General features: G+C 44.9%; 1 protein-coding gene across 1 annotated transcript; it reads left to right on the forward strand.

Annotated features, from left to right (window-relative positions):
* The first annotated feature begins 82 nt into the window (after positions 1-82).
* Positions 83-21784, forward strand: GOLT1B (golgi transport 1B). The gene is made up of 5 exons (XM_048500252.1): positions 83-255; positions 13538-13629; positions 15286-15464; positions 19033-19114; positions 21082-21784. The coding sequence occupies exons 1-5, from the start codon at positions 231-233 to the stop codon at positions 21118-21120; spliced, it is 417 nt and encodes a 138-aa protein (XP_048356209.1). The 5' UTR covers positions 83-230; the 3' UTR covers positions 21121-21784.
* Positions 21785-22235: the final 451 nt, after the last annotated feature.

Below are 22235 nucleotides of genomic sequence, written 5' to 3' on the forward strand. Positions count from 1 at the left end.
AGAGAACGTAGGCAAGAATAAGCCGGGCGCTGATTGGCTGTTCGCGCCCTGGCCAATGGGAGGCGGCTTTGCTTAGTGGCGGCGGCTGTGGCAGCCGAAGCCGGGGAGCGACTGAGGAGGCTGCGTGTTTCCGGAAGACGTGGCGGCCGCTTCTCCTCCGTCCTCTTTTCTTCTTCTTCTTCGCCCGCCTCACCCCGTTCTGCGCCGGAGCTTCTGAGGCTGCCGCCATCATGATTTCTCTCACGGATACTCAGAGTGGGTGAAGGCAGGGGAAGGGGGCGGGGCTGGGGTCTATTGTGAATCAATTGATCGATTAATTAATTGATTGGCTTCGAGGCCGCCTTTCCCCGAACGGGCTCAGGGCGGCTTCCAAGAGCACCATTCCACAGCACTCTTCCCGCATCGCCCTGCTTGACAGCCTCCGAAAAGTTGCTTTTAGACGAGCTTGGTTTAATTGGCCTCCCGATTTGCTAATAGATTTCATGGGTTGGGATACAGAGATTGGCTTTATGGTGGGTTTCAGTGCCCTTAATGAACGTTCATGATATATAACCTAAAGCCAATGCAATTCTGAGCTGCATCAATAGGAGCATAGGGTCTAAAATCGAGAGAGATCCAATAGTCCTTCTCTATTCTGCACTGTTCAGACCTCGTCCGCAATACTGGGTTCAGTTCTGGGCACCACAATTCAAAAAGGACATTGACAAAATTGAAACAGTATGAGAGCATTTCTGGCACGACTTTTTGTGCCGGAGTGGGAGAAGGGCGGGGAGAAACCTGCAGTGGGCAATTGGCTATTGAATCCTTTTGTAGGATCTGGGCCATTGAAAGCCAGATCTCTTGCCGTAGACCTGACCCTAGAACTGAGGAGCAGCTGTAATCCTCCTTGTCAGTTTATAAAATGGAAATAGAAATGTTCAGAATGCCAGGAAAGTAATTGTTTATAGTGATGGGGAACGTTTGTGTCAAAGATTGTAGTGGGTTCTGCAGAGAATCTGTGCAAATTTTTTTTGGGGGGGGGTCTTGTTTAAACATTCTAATAAATGTATTTTTAAAAGTACAAAGCAATAGACATTTAAAACAAACAGAAATGGTATGGGGGTGTTCATGCGGCGTGCGTGACTCACAACAAAAAATTATTTTTTTAGCTGTAAATGGTAATAATGTCCTGTTAGTATGTTCATTTTTCCACTTTTCTGAGCTCGTTCATATGATTGCTTAACAGTTCATATATTATTTTCTTTCTACCCCACCTTTCTCTGTAAATGGGAATCCAGCGTGGCTTACATCATTCTCCTTGCCACAACAAGCCTGTGAAGTAGGTTGGACTGCGGGAGTGTGACTGGCCCAAAGTCACCCTGCAAGCTTCTAAGGCAGAATAGGGATTAAAATCCAGGTCTTGCAGATCCCAGTCTGACACAAAAGACCTGCCCCGTGCTGGCAGTCTTTTAGCTGTCTGTGTTTAGTTTTGGTTTTGGTTTCACTGATTTTAGGGCAAATAAGCGCTCAAAGCTGCCATGTGTGGACTGATTCCATTGGTCTGTTAAGGTCTGTCTTCTCTACAGTGATGGGCAGCAGCTGTCTAGCGTTCAGGCCTCTGAAAAGCTGATATTTTTAGCCTGTTCACTGAAGATGCCCAAGGATTGAACCTGGGACCTTGTGCATCTTTTCTTGGTTTTGAAGCGACACCTGGATCCAAATGCGTAAACAAATAATAATCTTGGAGTACTTTAAAGGCAAGGCTAGTCTAATCTCACCAGCGTTCAGAAACGAAGCAGGGTCAACCTTCATTAGCTTTGGATGGGAGACCAAAGAAGTCCGAGGTTGCTGTGCAGAGGCAAGCAGTGGCAAACCACTTCTGAATTCCTCTTGCCTTGAACACCCTCTGTGGTTGCCATCATTTGGCGGTGACCTGATGGTACTTTCTACCACCAGCACCTTAAAGGCTGGCAGACATGTTGCAGGTATATGGTTCTGTGAGTCGTAGCCAGTTTATCACTGTGTAGTGTTACAGTGGGATGGGCTAAGGAGCATGAAAGTATATGTTCTGATCGTAGTCTTTAAAGTGCTGCGATAATTCTGGAGGCGGGGGTCCACATTAGTGTGTGAAAGCAATGATAAACAGCAGTGTTGTGGTACCTAACACAATTTGATTCCAGCATTTACTTTTCCGCTGGTATCGGGTGTAATGCAGTGGCGAGTGATAAGCTGATCACTGTGTCTGAAGAAGCGGTTTCTACCTCAAAAGCTCATACTGTAATAATATTTGGTTTTAAAGATCTTTTAGAACTCTGTTTGTTTACAGTGCCAGAGAATTATTTGGTTGCAGCAAACATGGCTGTTCCTATGAAAAATGCAAAGAAATACCACTAGGTTAGTTTTCTAGCAGGAGCTCTGTTATCTCTATATATAAAAAGCAAACCATGTATTTGTTAGTAATAGTATAACTCAGTAACTGCTGGGCCAATTCCTCTGAAAATTCCCAGCCACTGTAGTCAGCCAGGTGAGAGTGTTTTTAGATGTTCACGTACCTGAAATTTCACACCTGGTCCAGGTAAAACGCCTTTTTCCTGGCGCTCCATGGTGAAAGACATGCAGCTGCCTGTGTGTAACTGTCACCCTTAGAATGTTCGTGCAGCTCAGATGGCCAGATATGAGCAGTGAAAACAGTACATAGGCAATAACTGATGTGGAAGTGAAACACATATACATACATACACAAGCGGGAGAGGGAAGGGAGGGAGGGGGGCCGTGGCATGCAAGGGAAGAGAAGTGAGGGAGGGGAGAGAGTGAGGGGTGGCATGCAAGGGAGGGAAGGGGCCCAGCATCTGGATATGACCCACCTACCCTAGCGGAGGGAGAGGGAAGGGTCAGCATCTGTTCCTTTCCCATTTCACCCCAATAACCCACAGCAACGCATGGCTGGGTACCGCTAGTTGAAAATAGAACAGAGTAAGACCCAGACATGTGAAAACAGAAGAAGCTATTTCTCTCCCCATCCACGCTCAGATTGTGTTGTATGTTAAGGAACACAAAGTGTCAGATTTGAGAGGTCTATCCATAAGGGCTGGCAATCAGAAGTGTGCTTGGAATTCCCTATTAATCGCTTAATTTCCAGGTGCCTGATTTGGACCAGACCTACAATGCACAGTGTTTTTAAGGCCCCCCCCCCCCCCGTCCCATTTACCTGACCCAAAGTAGCTCTGGTTAGTCACTATTTGCTCTGCAAGAAAGCTTACAATGTACTGATGGCTACATAGAAGTTTCCCCAGCACTGGAAATGGTGGCTCTTTGGGGTTGGAAAAACAGGGAAGGCTTTAGGACCCTCCCCAGATGGTCCTGATCCGTATCGTTGCTGTCTGTGTCTGGTCGCAAGTTGAACTATATTTTATATAGCATGAATCATAGAGTCGGAAGAGAACCCATGGGGGCATCAAGTCCAACCCCTTTCAATGCAGGAACACACAATTAAAGCACTCCTGACTGGTGAATTGTAGTATCTTGCAGGTTTTAGTAGGTAAAAGAGACAGGTTAAGAACATAAGAACAAGCCAGCTGGATCAGACCAGAGTCCATCTAGTCCAGCTCTCAGCTACTCGCAGTGGTCCACCAGGTGCCTTTGGGAGCTCACAGGCAGGAGGTGAAAGCAATGGCCTTCTGCGGCTGTTGCTCCCGAGCACCTGGACTGTTAAGGCATTTGCAATCTCAGATCCAAGAGGATCAAGATTGGTAGCCATAAATCAACTTCTCCTCCATAAATCTGTCCAAGTCCCTTTTAAAGCTATCCAGGTGAGTGGCCATCACCACCTCCTGTGGCAGCATATTCCAAACACCAATCACACGTTGCGTGAAGAAGTGTTTCCTTTTATTAGTCCTAATTCTTCCCCCCAGCATTTTCAATGGATGCCCCCTGGTTCCTTCCCCCAAGGAACTTACAGTCAAGCACATATAATAGGAAAGAGGAGAGGGAGAAAAGTAATAGGATGAATGTGATCTGTTTTCATTTGGAGGAGAAACACCACTGGAGGAAAATGCCATGTTTTGAGGGTGTGGAATGAGGGGGGAGCTATAAAGGCGAGAACTTACCATGACTTCTAGAGTGCTGTTTGTATTAAGTGGCGCATTTGACAAATCAAGAAATATTGCTTGATTATTTTTAAACCATTAACTGTATTAAGAGAACAAATGACAATTAATTGTCAAAGGATTTCTTGGCTGGAATCAACTAGCTGTTACGGGTTTTCTGGGCTGTGTGGCTGCAGCCTGGTAGTTTTAGCTCCTAATATTTTGCCCACATCTGTGGCCTCAGCTGCAGCAATGTAGAATCTCTGTACTGTGCCACGGAAAGAAACAAATCTTACCGTGGCATGCCTTGGAAGATGCCAGCCATAGAGCTGGGTGAAACATTAGGAAGTTTGCCGAAATTGCTATAAATATACACTATGTTGTTCAGAACATTTGGTTGTGGCCTGTTGCCCCACCATGGCAGGTGAGATGCTTTGAGTACCGTGTTATGACATTGCTTAGATTCCAGAAAACTAAGCTAAAAGTATTGGTTTGCTTTCTGGTTAAGAGCAGGTGGATTCTAATCTGATTTGGGTTTGATTCCCCACTCCTCCACCTGATCGGGTTTGATTCCCCACTCCTCCACCTGTGGCAGAGGCTTATCTGGGGAACCAGATGTGTTTCCGCACTCTTACATTCCTGCTGGGTGACCTTGGGCCAGTCACACTTCTCTCAGCTCTCTCAGCCCCACCTACCTCACAAGGTGTCTGTTGTGGGGAGAGGAAGGGAAAGGAGCTTGTAAGCCACCTTGAGTCTCCTTACAGGTGAGAAAGGTGGGGTATAAATCCAAACTCTTCTTCATTGCTGTAATGTCAGCAACGTTGAAGGCCTAGGTTTCCCTTGTTCTGTTTGCATGTTATAATTCAAAAGCTCAGGGCAACAGATGTTAGCAGTTCTTGGAGTCAAAGCGGGAGCCTCAGCTAAAACGTACCATTCTGTATATCCATGCTGAAAAGAACTTAATGTTTAATTGTAGTTCATAAAACTTGCCCCAATTCAGAATTGCCTTGAAGCACTCTCAGATAACTTAATTAGGGTATGTCAGCTAACTGCTCTCTAGAGGCAAAAGTGTTTCTGTGCAATTAATTAAGCAAGCAGTTACTTTGTTGGTTGTTCCTTTATCCTAAAATAAAGTCATCCTACATTTACTCATCAGAGTTGCCCAAGATGACATTTTGGTATCTTTCACAATTAATGGGAGAGTTGAAATTGTGATGCAATGAAGCTGCTGGAACATCCTTAACAAGACAAGTTCATAAACAAGAATATCAAAGTTTTATTGGTTATATGATGGTCAGTATCAGAAAAACAGCTACGGGTGCATCCAAAAACATTGGGCATACCTGGCCTTCCCCCCCCCCCCCCCCCATGAGCTGCAGAGCTGTATACCATATCAAAAACTTTCAAACATGTTTTTTTGTTAGCAAGGAGGCTACTTCTTCAGACCCCTAAATTATGTGGCAATAGTTGCATCATTCTTTGGATCCTGCTGTCTGGTTCTTAAAGCAAAAAAATAAAATAAAAATGAAAACCCTTATTTAAATCCAGTGTGGGGTTTCTTTGTGCAGACAGTTGGTGCACAAATTCTTGTGCAAATGGCTTGCATAATAACGCAGGGAGAATAATAATTCTAAGGAAGGAAGATTTAGCAGAATTTCCATGTTCCCATCCTGCCTGCCTGCAGTTGCTTTCAGTGTAAATGCTAAGGTTTTTGCTGAAGTGTGAGATCTGTTCATGGTACAGCAAAGATCTAATATACTGTTAACTGAAGTTGTGGAGCTAGTTAATAAAAGAGGCTAAGATGGCTAATATTGGAGGGGCAGGAAAAAGCTGAAACCATGTTTGTTAAGTTGAAGTCCAGGTAGGTGGGCGTTGGAGTTTGTCGCAGGGCTTGCTGAATGAGAAGACCTGCAGTGTCTTCCAGGTTCCTTTCCTCTGTCTTCCACAGCTTCTCCTGAGCCCATCAAGGAGAGTGGAGGGAGCAGCCAAGCAATCCCTCTGTTGCGTTAGAGCCCAGCTCCATTCACAAAGTATATTCTCTTGGGTGGTTGTTCTGCTGATTCACCTGTTAGCGTAAACCTCTTTTAGCAGTTCACAACCATGAAAATTAAAACAAGGGATCTGCTTGGCATAGCCCTCAAAATAAATCCTGGGTAACAGCTCTTTTGTGAGTTGGGTTTGGAGTCACAGGATGCTCAGGTACGATTTCCTTGAATACTAAATAATTGGGGCTATGGATCTCATTACAGCTGTATCTTTAGGTGCTTGGTGTGTATCTTAAATTAAGAGATAGTCACCTAAAATTCATGCTTCTGTAGGTCAAGGAAGATCTGTGGGGTAGACATTTTGTTCTCGGGCATCATCTCCAAGTACAAAGCAAATAGTCTTTGAAGCAGCCTTTCATTTCCACCTCACAATATGTTCTGATCTTGATTTCTTTGGCATAGCTGTGGGCTTACAGTTAACTGGCTGGAGTCGAAGGTTTGGACCTCCTGGCATGCTTTAAATGGTGTAAAATAAACCAAAGCTGTCCCTGTGACACAAAGAGACTAACAGCATGATCCTAGGCGTGTCTACTCAGAAGTAAATCTCACTGTTTCTGGGGAAATGGCACTTCAGTTGAGCCTCTTGGTGCTCCTAACCCCGTGGTGGCGAACCTTTGGCACTCCAGATGTTATTGGCCATGCTGGCAGGGGCTGATGGGAATTGTAGTCCATAACATCTGGAGTGCCAAAGGTTCGCCACCACTGTCCTAACCGTTCTTGCTGAAAGGAGCTATTTTGCTGGCTCGGGGAGCAAGTCTTTTCGCAGCTCTCGTGTTCCTGCATTGCAGGGGGTTGGACTTGATGGCCCTTGGGGTCTTTTCCAACTCTGTGATTGTATGATTTTTCCAGATATTGGGGACCTAAAATTCGACAGGTGGACTGGACGGGGTGTGATACAGACCCACTAGTTCTGAGAAAATCTCGGATCACCAAGTCTGTGAGCTAAGAGCTTTTTGAAGTAGCTCCCCCTTTTTGTTCGTATTATTCATTCTTTGTTCGCTACTTTTTCAGGGGTTTTTTAATTTGTTATGTTTCCTTATTTTTCATTCTTGTAATTTTTCTTCCTATCCTGTAATTTTTTGTTGGTACAATATTTTTTTTAAAAAAAGGAAATCTCACTGTTTTCCTTGGTGCATACTCTCAGTTAGACCCAATAAATCGGTAGAGCAAGAGGAACTCTCTGCTACTGCGTGGATTCTGATTTGGTTAATGTAAAGCATTCAGAACCAATTTAAAAAATTCATTTATTGTGAGGTAAAATATTCCTCAAGAAATAATAAAAATCAAAATGTTGTATGTGAAGCAGTGGTGGGATCCAAAAATTTTAGTAACAGGTTCCCATGGTGGTGGGATTCAAACTGTGGCGTAGCTCCAATGGGGCTGGGCAGGGCACGACGTGGGCGTGGCCAGGCATTCCAGGGGCGTGGCATTCCTGGGTGGGGCTGTGGCAAGGATGCAGCCGCTGCACCGGTCCTTAGGTGGGAAATGCCTGTGGGAAACGAATGCACGCAGGCGCAGGCTGCCACGCACTCCGGTGCACCTCCTGCTAGACTGCTTCAAGTTCTGTGCGCTACTGCTGAGAGGAGGGGCGTAACTAAGGCAAAAATCACATGGCAAAATCACCAATTAGTAACCCCCTCTCGGCACACACCAATAATTAGTAACCTACCCTCTGGAACCTGTGAGAACCTGCTGGATCCCACCTCTGATGTGAAGCTTATGTTGGTTACAATATACATCAAACTAAGTAACTCTTTTAAGTTTCAGTTAATTTGTTTCACATTCAAGTGCTGTCTAAACAGTGAACAACGCCCACTGAACTAAATACATGCAGGTATATAGAGAGACTTCTCTTTTTCCACCTGCTCAGTCTGAGGGCTCAGCTTAACTGCCCTAACTGCCTTAACTTCTGCTCAACAGCTGACCTCCCCAAAAGCCTGGCAGAACAACTCCGTCTTGCAGGCCCTGCGGAACTGTTGTGAGTCCCGCAGGGCCTGGATGGTGGGCGGGGGGAGTGTTCCACCAGCTCGGGGCCAGGACGCTAAAGGCCCTGGCCTGGGTAGAGGCCAGCTGTATCATGGAGGGGCCTGGGACCACCAGCAAATTGGCCTCTGCCGAACGCTGTCGCCTGTAGTTTGGCCCTAAGAACCGCCTGTACTCAGTGATAGTTTTCTCACATTATGCATCGATTCCTTTCAGTTCTCAGAAGGGCCGTCTGTCTCTTTCTTTTTTCACCCAGAGGCATTGTACCAAACTATCTATTTTCGGCCTGCTTAGCAAGGGGAAATAGTTTTCCAACACCATTGGCTACAACCCACTGTGGGTGATAGGACAGCTAACAGAAGTTAATCTTTGAAATTCCCTGACTCCGAGCATTTTAGGTGAAAATAAATGCTGACGAAACGGGAGTTGTCCACGGTAGGCGCAAGACCCAGTAGAAAAGAATACCTTCCTGGTAAAAGAAAGACGGTTTCAGATTTCCGAAGAGGCAGCTTTTCTTTCTGCTTCTAGTGTCCTGCCACAGTCCCACAATTAAGGGCTATTCATAACTCTCCCAATAATGAAAGTGTTCCGTCTCACTTTTGTTAATAGTTCATCAATAATACAACTCACAGATGTTGCCAGGATTTAATTTTGTGCAGCTGTGTGGGTTAGATAGGGGCTGCGGGGGCTTTGTATCTGCATGTGTGAGGCTTTGGACTGATTGGCAGCAGGAAAAGAATTGTCTGGGAATAAAATCCCATCTCTTTTCAATAAAGATTTAGCATTCTGGGTGGAATTGGTGCCTTCTGTCTATTCAGCTAGGGCCATTTCCGTTGTTCCTCTGCTAGAACATAAGCATCTCTTTTAAGCTTTGATATTAGACCTTCTGGAAAGAATTAATTTTCTCCTGGTTGCCTAGCAATGGTCCTTGCTGTCCTTCTGTAGCCACGAGGGGGGAGTTGAGTCCCCAACTTCATCCGAGCATAGTCTTCTACTGCCCGGAGGTTCTTTCTTTGGCCGTAGCATCACCTTCTTTTTTTTAAACAGGCAGTAGGCCACATTCTTAAGTCTGATTCCTTCTCCAGCACAGAGAAGAAACAGACTGAGCTCAGGGGTGTAATGCCCATTGGGCAAAGTGGGCAGTTGCCCAGGGCGCCCCCTTGTGGTGGGCGCTACAAATGCAGGGTTCGTTTGTGTTTTTTTGGTATTTTAGTGGGTTTTCCGTTTTTGGCCTGCAAGGGGCACAGCTTTTAGACTAGCAGCACCAAAATTTCAGGGATGTTTCGGGAGACTCTCCTGATGCTATCACCCAGGTTTGGTGAGGTTTGGTTCAGGGAGTCCAAAGTTATGGACTCCCAAAGGAGGTGCCCCATCCCCCATTGTTTCCAATGGGAGCTAATAGGAGATGGGGGCTACACCTTTGAGGGTCCATATCATTGGACCCTCTGAACCAAACTTCACCAAACCTGGGAGGTATCATCAGGAGAGTCTCTTACTGATACCACCCGGGCTTTGTGAAGTTTGGTCCAGGGGGTCCAAAGCTATGGACTCCCAAAGGGGGTGCCCCCATCACTCATTGTTTCCAATGGGAGCTAATAGAAGATGGGGGCTTCACTTTTGAGGGTTCCTGGTAAATTAGTAGAATCTATCATTAAAGATAAAATTATAAAACATGTAGAAAAGCAAGACCTGCTGAGAAAGAGTCAGCATGGCTTTTGCAGAGGCAAATCCTGTCTTACAAACTTACTAGAGTTCTTTGAGGGTGTAAACAGGCATGTGGACAGGGGTGAACCGGTGGACATTGTCTACTTGGATTTCCAAAAGGCTTTTGACAAAGTTCCTCACCAGAGACTGTTGAGAAAACTCAGCAATGAAGGAATAAGAGGGGAAGTCCTCCTATGGATTAAAAACTGGTTGAAAAACAGGAAACAAAGAGTGGGTGTTAATGGGAAGTTCTCACAATGGAGAGATGTCGGGAGTGGTATCCCCCCAAGGATCACGTTTTGGGACCAGTGCTCTTTAACCTATTCATAAATGATGACCTGGAAGTAGGGGTGGGTAGCGTGGTGGCCAAAGTTTGCAGATGATACCAAATTATGTAGGGTGGTGAGAACCACAAAAGGATTCTTGAAAAGCTCCAAAGGACCTTGGAAATAAGTAGGTGAGTGGAGAAACAGAAATGGCAAATACAGTTCAATGTAACTAAAATGCAAAGTGATGCACATAGGGGCAAAAAATCCAAACTTCACATACACGCTACGGGGGGTCCGTGCTATCAGTCACAGACCAGGAGAAGGGATTTAGGCGTCTTGGTTATTAGTTCCATGGGAATGTCAACTCAATGCATGGCAGCTGTAAAAAAGGCAAACTCTATGCTTGGGATAGTGGGAAAGGAATTGAGAATAAAACTGCAAAGATTTGTCATGCCCTTATATAAAGCAGGTATGCTGACCGCGCAGGTACTATTATGTCCAGTTCTGGTATACATCTCCAAAAGGATATTGAGGGAGATAGAAAAAAAGTGCAGAGAGGGGCAACGAGGAGGACTGAGGGACAGGAGCACCTTCCCTGTGAGGGGAGGCTGCAGCGTTTGGGACTCTTTAGTTTGGAAAGGATATGAGGGGGGGATATGATTGAAGTCTATAAAATTATGCATGGGGTAGAAAATGTTGACAGGGAGAAATTTTTCTCTCTTTCTCATAATAGTAGAACCAGGGGGCATACATTGAAAATGCTGGGGGGAAGAATTAGGACTAATAAAAGGAAGCACTTCTTCATGCAACGTGTGATTGGTGTTTGGAATATGCTGCCACAGGAGGTGGTGATGGCCACTAACCTGGATAACTTTAAAAGGGGCTTGGACAGATTTATGGAGGAGAAGTCGATTTATGGCTACCAATCTTGATCCTCCTTGATCTGAGATTGCAAATGCCTTAACAGACCAGGTGATCGGGAGCAACAGCTGCAGAAGGCCATTGTGTTCACATCCTACATGTGAGCTCCCAAAGGCACCTGGTGGGCCACTGCGAGTAGCAGAGAGCTGGACTAGATGGACTTTGGTCTGATCCAGCTGGCTTGTTCTTATGTTCTTATGTTCTTATAACTTTGAATCCCCTGAACCAAACTTCACCAAACCTGGGTGGTATCATTAGGAGAGTCTCCTAAAGATACTCTGAGAATTTGGTGCTGCTAGCTAACAATTGCACCCCTGACAGCAGGCACCCCCCAAATTTCCCCAGATTTTCTTTTTAACCCCCCCCCCCCTTTGGCATGGATTTAAAGGGAGAATCTGAGGTCCCCAGTTTAAACATTGAAAGTGATGCTGTTTCCCCCAATTGGGGGACTGGATACAACACCATAAAATGTTTTCATAGCAGTAATAAAACATTTTGAAAGCATTTTGAAAATGTTTTCAAAAAAATATTTCTGCTGTGTGGCATGGCCTATTGCTGTGTTCAGATTTGTGAGTTGGGGCATGTTCTATAATGTGATGGTGACTTTGAAACGACCTGGTGTAAAAAATCATTGCTTGGTCACAGTGGGGGAGGGCGGCTGCCCATGGGGTGTTCGCCAAACTCCAGTTTGCCTAGATACGCCACTGGGCATAGCTACAATGGGGCGGCGGGGGGTGCACTTTGCACCAGGCACGCACCGGGGGGGGGGGGGGGGCATCAAACTCAAGTTTTGCCTAGGGCTCCAGTTTGTCTAGTTATGCCACTGACTGAGCTGGTACCTCCTCATGCAGCCTAGGACCAGCCTTTACATCTGTTGTACCGCAGTGCTGTGGTTAAGAGAAGTAGACTCCCTGGAGTTTGATTCCCCACTCCTATGCATGAAGCCTGCTAGGTGACCTTGGACCGGTCACAGTTCTCTCAGAACTCTCTCAGCCCCACCTACCTCACAAAATTTCTGTTGTGGGGAGGGGAAGAGAAAAGGACTTCATAAGCTTCTTTGAGACTCCTTACAGGAGTGTAAATCCCTCTTCCTGTCCCTACATATGAAGCCTGCTGGGTGACTTCGCGCTAGTCACGGTTCTCTCAGAACTCTGTCAGCCCCACCCATCTCACAAGGTGTCTATTGTAGGGAGAGAAGGGGTTTGTAAGCTGCTTTGAGACTCCTTATTGTGGAGAAAAGTGGGGTATAAATCCGAATTCTTCTCATCGTAGTGAGAAAAATAATATGAACAGAGATCTGTGCGCATTGACTGGCCTTGATAGTTTGCCAAAAGGTGTGACCGCTCATCCTTGATCATCTGCTGCCTTTTGGGAGTAGTAGGATTTTGTCCCTGATATAGAGCTAAGTTTATCTGTTCGACGTAGGATGGTATAATGCCTTGTGTACTTCATATTATACTGTAAGACTTAGGACTGCTTGGCAGATCTCAACAATTAGAGGTACTTAAAAGTTACGTGAGCTGCCAGCACAAGAGGGAATCCCTGCCCCAATAGTGTTTTTTAATTCCTTGTGAAGTTTCACAAGGTAGCGGGGGGTTTCATTTGCAATGATTGCCTAAGCTCTTGACAAACCTTCTCCAAAATAATATCGGTTTTTCTTTGCTCTCAGAGAAAGGCAGTAGTGGTAGTTTAGGTTTAGTCCTGTGGTGGCGAACCTTTGGCACTCCAGATGCTATGGACTACAATTCCCATCAGCCCAATTGGCCATGCTGGCAGCATGCAGTCAATTGGCCATGCTGGCAGGGGCTGATGGGAATTGTAGTCCATAACATCTGGAGTGCCAAAGGTTCGCCACCACTGGTTTAGTCTATCTTTTCACCATGTGTTAAAAAAGCCATTTTGATCTGATGCAAATAAATATACACTGAAGAAAAAAAGTACGTAGTTAGGGCATTGGGATAATCGTGTGACTTCTGTTCTCCGTGCATTTCAAATCTTGTTTCCTGCTGGGGGCTGCACATTTTTCTTCTTTGCCATAGCTTGAGTTGGGAGAGATGATGTCACTCTGTTTCTTTGAACTGGATCTCCTCCTCTGATTTTGATGGCTCTGCACTGGATTTCCCTTCAAAACTTTGTGGGTATTTTATTGCTAATCAATAGACTCTTCCAGCATCTAGTCCTTTCAAACACATCTGCAGGTAATCATCAAGGAAATTAAGTTAGGTTTCCTGTTAGTGCGGGCCATAGTTGAGATAAAAGAAAGAAAAAGGGGAAATTACAGGTTGGGATGCCAGTTTTGCAGCTGAATTTGTTCAGAGGTTGGTTACTGCTGGACTAAGGGCGACTTTGATCAAATACGGGAAGGCAATTTTTGCATTTTTACATGCTGCAACTTTACTAAATGAGAGGCAGTTGTTGGGTGCAAACAGTTCAGTGACTTTTAGGAGGAATACCGCTTGAAAAAGAGTGTTTTGTATATTAAATCGCTTTTTTGTTACCCTTTGGCTGGGTCTTGAGTTTTTACTAACACTGCTCCTTTTTTATATTACAGAAATTGGAATGGGACTTACGGGTTTTGGAGTCTTTTTCCTTTTCTTTGGAATGATCCTATTTTTTGACAAAGCACTTTTGGCTATTGGAAATGTAAGTGCATTTATATAATACATCAGCTGAACATACTTTCCTCTGAATGTGCAGTGTAGTTGGCATACAGGCAAATACCTGAGAAAAAGTTAATTTTGAGGAGTCAGGTATTTAGTTAAGTGTGACAAGATTGCCTCGATGGCTTATGCGTTGGGAGACTTGGTTTTAGTTGTTAGCCGTTTGACGCTCAGCAAATGGCTGTCTGTTCTCCTTAGCAAAAAATGATGTGGAAGAAGAACAGGAAGAATGAAGAGTCAAAAACTATGTATTGCGGTATCCTTGGATTTCTTTCCCATGGGTATATCTCTTCCTGCTCCTTTTATGTTGCCTTCATATCTCCTTTGACATTCAGCACAGATTCCTTGACTTTACCCTTAAAGTTCGGGGCTCAAGGGGGCGGGGCACTACCCGAAACCTGGGCCCCGTGTTTATAAAACCAAAGGAGCCGAGGACAGAGTCTTTCAATTGCTTCTGCTCTCCCCAGAGGAGAGGGCAGAAGGGACTGCCAGCTGCTAGCCAAGAGGGGGGCGAGGCTTGGGGGGTGTCCTCAGACTTCCTTGGCCCCGCCCATGTCAATGACAACATGGGCAGGGCCGAGGGCGCCTGAAGACGACGTCTTCCTGGTCATGTGAGAGGGGGCTGGTTTTGCGCCCCCACGTGACCAGATTAGTGGCGCACGGGGACAGAGTGTACCCCCTGTCCCTAGGCAGATACGCCACTGGCTGGATATGTGCCCACCATGGAGTCCTTGTAAGGATTCAAGAAGCTGCATTTTGCACTAGCTGAAATTTCTTCCATGAGAACACCATGAAAATTTATGCAGTACTACCTTAAGATTACTTAATTGTTAATAAGTCATTGTTGAGACTCCTGTATAGTAAAGGTAGCCTTTACTTTTGCCTATAAGCGTCAGGCAACTTGAGTACAGTCCAGCCAGAATTCAGGAATTACAGCTCCATTTGATGTTTAGATATGTGCTCTAACACTCCCGTTGAATTAATCAGGATTGACAAATGCTTAATTTCAGATGTGTTGTACTTGGTGTAACTTTACACGTCTGATGTGGTCTGCCACGTGCACCTGAGCAATAATCAATATCTTGTCTAGACAATTTACTCTTATTTGGGTGTGTGGTTTGTATCTTATCTGGGTTATAAAATACACAGCTGAGTGCGAGATAAGATGGGCAATAACTTTAATGTCAGCGGAATGCAACCAGTCTTACAAATGCTGAATACGTTGATTACTTTATCCCTGACCTTGGTATGATTGCATTTCACCCAGCTTATGCATTTCTGGTTTCCAGCTTCCAGATACATTGTCTGGAATAAATCGAAAGCTTTGCAGTCCAGAGAGATCGACTTGGTTTTGTGGTCTAGTTTATGCACTTTTTACACGACTGCTTCTTAGTAAAGGTCAAGCTGATACCACTGCCATGTCTTCTAACTTTGCACAAATTAATTCATTCACTCCAGCAAATCCAGCTTTTGTGTTGTAGGAAAACAATCTTCCAAAGAGTACATTTGAGTTCTACGTTGCCACGAGTACAACATGGGAATAAGCGTGGGTTTCAGGCATAAATCTATAAATACGTAATATTTGCGTGGACGAGAATATTATTGTCCTCTTAACTCTTGTCACTCTTGGTTCTTTCAGGTTTTATTTGTGGCCGGTCTGGCTTTCGTGATCGGTTTGGAAAGGACGTTCAGATTTTTCTTCCAGAAACACAAAATGAAAGCCTCGGGCTTCTTTCTGGGAGGAGTACTTGTTGTTCTTATTGGCTGGCCCTTGATAGGAATGGTCCTTGAAATTTATGGTTTCTTCCTCTTATTCCGGTAAGCCTTCTTCCGTCAGTCTTTTCTTTTCTTTTGAACAGTAACTTTTTCTTTTGCTGTGGTCAAGCTGTGACATTGAATGATTGCAGTCTGAAGCATGAGGGTTAATGAGCATAGCCTGGCGGACTCAGAAACTTCCGTTCTTATAAACTGGAACACCGTCCATCTCCAGAGAAATGTTTTTAAACAACAGGTAACACTGTCCGTAAGGATCCCATGGGCAAGCAGTCTGCTTAGTGTCTAAGGCAGTGGTGGCGAACCTTTGGCACTCCAGATGTTGTGGACTACAATTCCCATCATCCCCTGCCAGCATGGCCAAATGTGAGGATGATGGGGAACTGTAACAACATCTGGAGAGATCCTTGAATTGACACCTATGCTCTATGGCAGTGGTGGCGAACCTTTGGCACTCCAGATGTTGTGGACTACAATTCCCATCAGCCCCTGCCAGCATGGCCAAATGGCAGGGGATGATGGGAACTGTAGTCCATAACATCTGGAGGTCCGCGAGTTTGACACCTATGCTCTATGGCAGTGGTGGCGAACCTTTGGCACTCCAGATGTTGTGGACTACAATTCCCATCAGCCCCTGCCAGCATGGCCAAATGGCAGGGGATGATGGGAACTGTAGTCCATAACATCTGAATCACGGTTGACACCTATGCTCTATGGCAGTGGTGGCGAACGCTGGCACTCAGATGTTGTGGACTACAATTCCCATCAGCCCCTGCCAGCATGGCCAAATGGCAGGGGATGATGGGAACTGTAGTCCATAACATCTGGAGTCCCAAAGGTTACGACACCCTATGCTCTATGGCAGTGTTAGTGAACCTTTGGCCTCAGATGTTTGGACTACAATTCCCCTCAGCCCTGCCAGCATGGCCAAATGGCGGGATGATGGGAGCGTAATCATAACATCTGGAGATCGGTTGACACCTATGCTCTATCAACATTGATGGCGAACCTTTTGGCATGGGTATTGGACTACGAATTCCCATCAGCCCTGCCAACTTTGGCCAAATGGCAAAGGGATGATGGAACTGTGATCATAACTCTGGAGATCCATTTGACACCTATGCTCTATGGCAGTGGTGGCGAACCTTTGGCACTCCAGATGTTGTGGACTACAATTCCCATCAGCCCCTGCCAGCATGGCCAAATGGCAGGGGCTGATGGGAATTGTAGTCCACATCTGGAGTGCCAAAGGTTCGCCACCATGGGCCTAAGGGGCTAAATGAAACCCATTAATCTTTACATTGGAGGAGACATAACATTCCGGACCATTTAACATGATCCAGTTATCAGGAAGAAGAAGAAGAGCTTGGGTTTATGTCCCACCTTTCTCTCCTGTAAAGAGACTCAAGGTGGCTTACAAGCTGCTTTCCCTTCCTCTCCCCACAACAGACACCTGGTGAGGTAGGTGGGGCTGAGAGAGTTCCGAAGAACTGTGACAACGTCACCCAGCAGGAATGTAGGAGTGCGGACACACATCTGATTCACCGGATAAGCCTCTGCCACTCAGGTGGAGGAGTGGGGAATCAAACCCGGTTCTCCAGATTAGAATCCGCCTGCTCGTAACCACTACACCACACTGTTCCTTCCGAAAGTCCAATGCCATAGTTAAGCGTGATGTCAGTACCATTGTAATAGCAGTTAACACTTAAGCCGAGTAAGGTTTGAAGCCGGGGTATGAAAGTGATTAGTGAACCCTGGTAAAGAAGGATTTGGCTAATATGCTTTTGTAGCATTTAGCCATGGTTAAAACCAGAAGTGGGGTGGGGTGCGGTGACTTAGTTAAACTGTTTAGCTGTCATATTGCAGGGGAGGGAACATGGGACCCAAGATATCATTATATCTTCATTAGAATGAATTATTACCTTTTTCCAATTTTGCAGCTGTGTGTGCTGTATTCCTTGTAGAATTCATCATGTGAAGAAACTGTTATAAATCAATATCTGTCCTTTGGAAACTTTCCATTTTCAGTAATAGACTAAGTTTCATGAGACCTGGCGTAGCCTCCCACAGTGAAAATCATTGGCTTAATTCAGAAACCATACCGCATTTTCCAGTGACCATAGCTTAGAACCCAAACCGTGGTTTGCGCTTTCAAGCAAACCATGATTTAGAGCTGCTTGTCTGCTTTCTTTGTCCATCTGTTTAGCATTCCAGGGTCTAGGTTCAGGAGCCTCTGCAAAATGCACACGACATACTGAATTGAAGTTAGCACAGACCACAGTTGCCCAAACTTATCCCAAATTCTGATCACGGGTGTTAATTCAGGCATCACGCCAAACCATAGTTAAGTTTCCTTAACCATAATGTGGAGGGGGTGTTCAAACTTCAATTTTCATGTTGCAATAAAAGGTTAGGTTCTGGTATCTCTGAATGTTTATTCACTCACGTCATCCTTCAGTTGCCTCAGCAGTTATCAAGTGCTTTATTTCAGACACATTTAATATACAGTGGAACCTCGGTAATCGTAGCCTTCGGTTTTCGCCCGTTTCAGTTTTCGTCGGTCTCCCCTGGCCGTCTTTTTGCCCCGGTTTTCGCCGGGCGCCTTGGTTTTCGGCTATGCCATTTGCGTAAATTTACACTTTTTGCGTAAATTTGCTATGCCATTTGCATAAATTTACACTTTTTGCATAAATTTTCTACTCCGTTTGTGTAGCGCATGCACAAACGGCTTAGCTTCGGTTTTCGCCAGTTTCCGTTTTGGCCGAGTGTCGCCGGACAGATTACCGGTGAAAACCGAAGTTCCACTGTACTTATATTCGCTTTTCTCTGAATTAACGGGCATTGTGGGTAAACATGTAGTTGGGCCACCCCTAGTTTGATTGTGGATCCCAACAGAAAGCCGTCGTGGTGAAATAATTTTTGATTTTTCCTTTGCTTCAAAATATAGATCATATATAACAGTAGACCTATCACTCTTGCAGTTGTGAAACTTTATGCACTCATGATTGATTTTTGCAGCTGTTCCAATGTGGTCTAGTGTTGTGTATTTTAGTAATCTGCTTAAAACTAATTAGTTAAGCAGTAGGAGGTATAGAGAGAAATAAAAGCAGTTGTGTGATTCCCTCTCTTAATCCTCTCTGAGCAAGGAATTAATTTATGGCTCTATCGTAGGCTTACCTTAGGAACAGTATTACGGACATGCTAGATGCAAACCCAATTCAGTAGAACCGGACTGACTTTTTGGTAGACTTCTCCCAGTAGAGTATTCTACCTCTCTTTGTTTTGTAGGGAATTCTAAGTTACTGGTGTTAAGTAGCTGCTACTTAACAAGCTGGCACTTAACAAGGTTAGTCAGTCTGAGAATAGTTAGAGGTGCTTTGGTAACCATACAAAATTTCTCAAAGTCATTAAACTGTTAGTTGCATAGATTTGCGAATCTGTATCTTTTATCTTCAATAATAGAACATCCCCTGTCAGAATTAGAGCACCATATTCATTCATTGGTTGATGGAAAAAGTAAGCATTTTTCATGGTAATCCTATTGTATTGTCAGACAGAACGGCATGAATTGTACATAATTTTCCTAACTTTTCTTTTTTTCTTTTTTTTAAAGGGGCTTTTTCCCTGTGGTGGTTGGTTTTATTAGAAGAGTGCCGGTTCTTGGGTATCTCTTGAATTTACCCGGTATAAGTTCAGTAAGTATTAAAACACACCTTTGCTTCTGTTTCTTCATATGTCTTGGTGGTTGAAATCCTTAACTCCATAACATCCTTTAAAGTTTTTTGTTCTGTTTGCAGCTCCGAAAGCATCCACAGATACCGGTAGTTGTTGCCAAGTTCATCCCCCAAGGGTAACTTCTGTTCTGAAGAAGAGCTTTGTGACGCTCAAAAGCCATGCACCCCATAACAGAATCTGTTAGAGTAAAAAGCATCTCAGCCTTCCCTCATACGAAGAGGTGCATCCAAAATTTGGACTCCCAAAGCGCCTCTGTTATTCAATTGTTTAATGTGGTCCGTGCTTCTAGGTCTCTCAAAGAAAGAGGGAACCTCAATTATGCTGGTTCCAGAATATTTTAGGGTAGGATCCACTAGTAAATCTATATAGCCTTCATCCTATGGGCCAGAAAAGGATTTTCCTGTGGTGTTTTCTCCTGCTAGTAAGCTTGGCAACCCAGCTTCCCTTTTTGCAGATTAGCATGTTGCATGAAGGTTCCCCATAATACTCTGAAGCACCTACATCACGGTTTCTTCCACCACCCTGTTCCACATACATTCCACTGATCCAGCTTGAACTTCGGCAGCCGTGATAACAATTACGGGAGTGCCTTTTTGTTATCTCATTTTGGCTTCAGATTAGCACCTGTTTTGGTACAAAAAGGGCTTCTGTGTCTGACCGGTTCCTTTCTCTGCGAGTTGAGGTCCGTAGACTGTTGCATCGTCATCATCAAGTATTTATTCAACTCATCTGTGAACCTGAAAATGTTTGCGATTGGCTGAGTTGGTTTTTAAAAATGCTGTTCGATAGGGAGTTGGTAGCTTGGGCTAGTGCAGGGGTCTGCAACCTGCAACTCTCCAGATGTTCATGGACTACAGTTCCCCATTGGCCATGGTGCCAGGGGCTGATGGGAATTGTAGTTCATGAACATCTGGAGAGCCGCAGGTTGCAGACCCCTGTGGTTTTCAAACTCGGTTCTGGGGAGCCACTGAGGATGCTCCTTCCAACATCAACACCCAGGTTACGACGCTAGAGTACCATAACAGCCCCAAACGCTTAGTTGCCAATCCAGTAATTTGTAGGGGTGGTGTCCAAGCCGTGTTGATGTCGATTGCATTTTCTCGCCCTCGCTAAATCAGTTTCAGCGTCCCAGTCTCGTGCCTTATAATCCGATTTGATGTTTTGTTGATTGTTGTTCTTTAGCCATAACACTTACCCTGTTTCCCCGAATATAAGACATCCCCCCAAAATAAGACATAGTAGAAGTTTTGCTGAAGTGCAAAATATAAGGCATCCCCCGAAAGTAAGACATAGCAAAGTTTTTGTTTGGAAGCATGCCCGACGAACAGAACACAGAAAAATAAGACATCCCCTGAAAATAAGACATAGCGCATCTTTGGGAGCAAAAATTAATATAAGACACTGTCTTATATTCGGGGAAACACAGTATGCATTGGACTTTTAACGGAGTTAAATCCTACTTGAAAACTTATTTGTCCATGTTTTCTTCAAAGCCCGCGTAGGCTCAGAAGACAGGCCTCAATAATGGTTAGTTGAAAAAAAAAATCATCTTCGATCTATTAATGCATGAAAAGCTGACTTCCAATTTATTTTCCCTTTTGGGTCATCGAGCTGACAGCATTGAGACGTGCCTTTTTCCCTGATTTCTTTTTTTTTGTTTGTTCCATTGCGTTGCATTTTCATGTCGCTGTCAGTGTCGGTATAAAAGCACCCCATGCTGAAACAGTGTCACAGTTAGAACTGAGTTGCATTAACCTTTTTTTTTGTAGACCCCATAAAGAACCCGGTGAGTACGGTCTGAGTTCAGGCCCTTGCCTGTTTATTCAGCGGTGCCTAGCATTATCCTGCAAGGGTGGTTGAATCTCCGAACTAAAACTTTTCTCCCCTTTTCTTCTCTCCACCCCCCCCACCCCCCTGCCCGCAACAGCTCGTAGACAAAGTCGGCGAAAGCAACAACATGGTATAATGACGAGAGTGCCGAAGACTGGTTCTAAATTTATATTATTTATAGTGTCCTTTTTGAAGAAAAGATGAGCACAAAAGTTCCGGTTGTGTACAAAGGTAACATTTGTCACAAAGTCTTGATGCCAGTTTTTAAATTTACACCACGGTTCATTAAAAAAAGCACTGTTCGCAACGAAAGACCCCACAATCGTGCTCCCAGGACTTGTTGCTCCGAGGATTCAGTGAACTGGAGGAAAAGCCGTGGGCAGAACTGCAGTCTAAAACAACTCAAGAGTTCTTCATGCTTTTTGGAGTAGATGCTAAATGCGGCAAACCCCCCCCCCCCCCCCCATGCGGGACTAACTGTGCCTGTAACTTGACCTCCTAATTTTCAAAGGTGTTTAGAGTAAGCAGGGCTTCATCCGTAAGGCGTCGTCTTTTCTCTTCTTCCACCAGCCAACCTCTCTACCTGTGCTGCTCTCTCAGAAGAAAGCGAATGCCCATTTTTGGATTGCCTGTCAACAGCAAAGAGTCTTACCACAGGTGTAACTTGCAGCATTTTAAGGTGGATCGTCATCTCTAGCCGCGCGCCCCTAGAGGACTTCACTACGCAATCCTGCTTATATACAGTTCTTTGTAAATATACGGCTAGAATAAAGCTTTGTAGGAAAATGTTTGAAGCCAAACGTAAAATTCCGATGAGGTTTTTCTTTGGAATATGCAAGTAGGTCAGCCGATTTTTATTTCGGTACTAACTTCGGCCTGAAGCCGCTCCTGGTTTCGACACCTGTTTCGTCGGGCGGGGGCTGCGGAAACCAGATTTTACACTCCTTTGTGGCAGGTTTTCGTTGATCCGTGTTACATGAATGCATTAGGAAAAAAAGGTTTGCAGTCCTTTTGTCACGGGATAAAACTTGACGCACCTCGAGTCCGGCTTACGAAATGGCTTGCTCGTTTTCACGGTGCTCGCACATTTTTTAAAAACACCGACCGCCTCTCCGGAAAGGTGCTCTGACCCTGAGTGCGTTTCTGCCTGTAACCGTCGTAACGTCCCGGCATCGTACGGCATCATGACTTTTGCACCTGCAAATCAAAGGGTCAGGGATCCAAATTGGGACCCTTGGGTTTAAGTAGCCT

This window comes from Sphaerodactylus townsendi, linkage group LG06 (genome assembly GCF_021028975.2).
Source record: "Sphaerodactylus townsendi isolate TG3544 linkage group LG06, MPM_Stown_v2.3, whole genome shotgun sequence".
Taxonomy (NCBI): Eukaryota; Metazoa; Chordata; class Lepidosauria; order Squamata; family Sphaerodactylidae; genus Sphaerodactylus; species Sphaerodactylus townsendi.

Coding starts and splice junctions, on each gene's coding strand:
- GOLT1B (XM_048500252.1), top strand. CDS start 231: ATGATTTCTCTCACGGATACTCAGA. Junction 13,630..15,285: donor CACTTTTGGCTATTGGAAAT/GTAAGTGCATTT, acceptor TGGTTCTTTCAG/GTTTTATTTGTGGCCGGTCT. Junction 15,465..19,032: donor GGTTTCTTCCTCTTATTCCG/GTAAGCCTTCTT, acceptor TTTTTTTTAAAG/GGGCTTTTTCCCTGTGGTGG.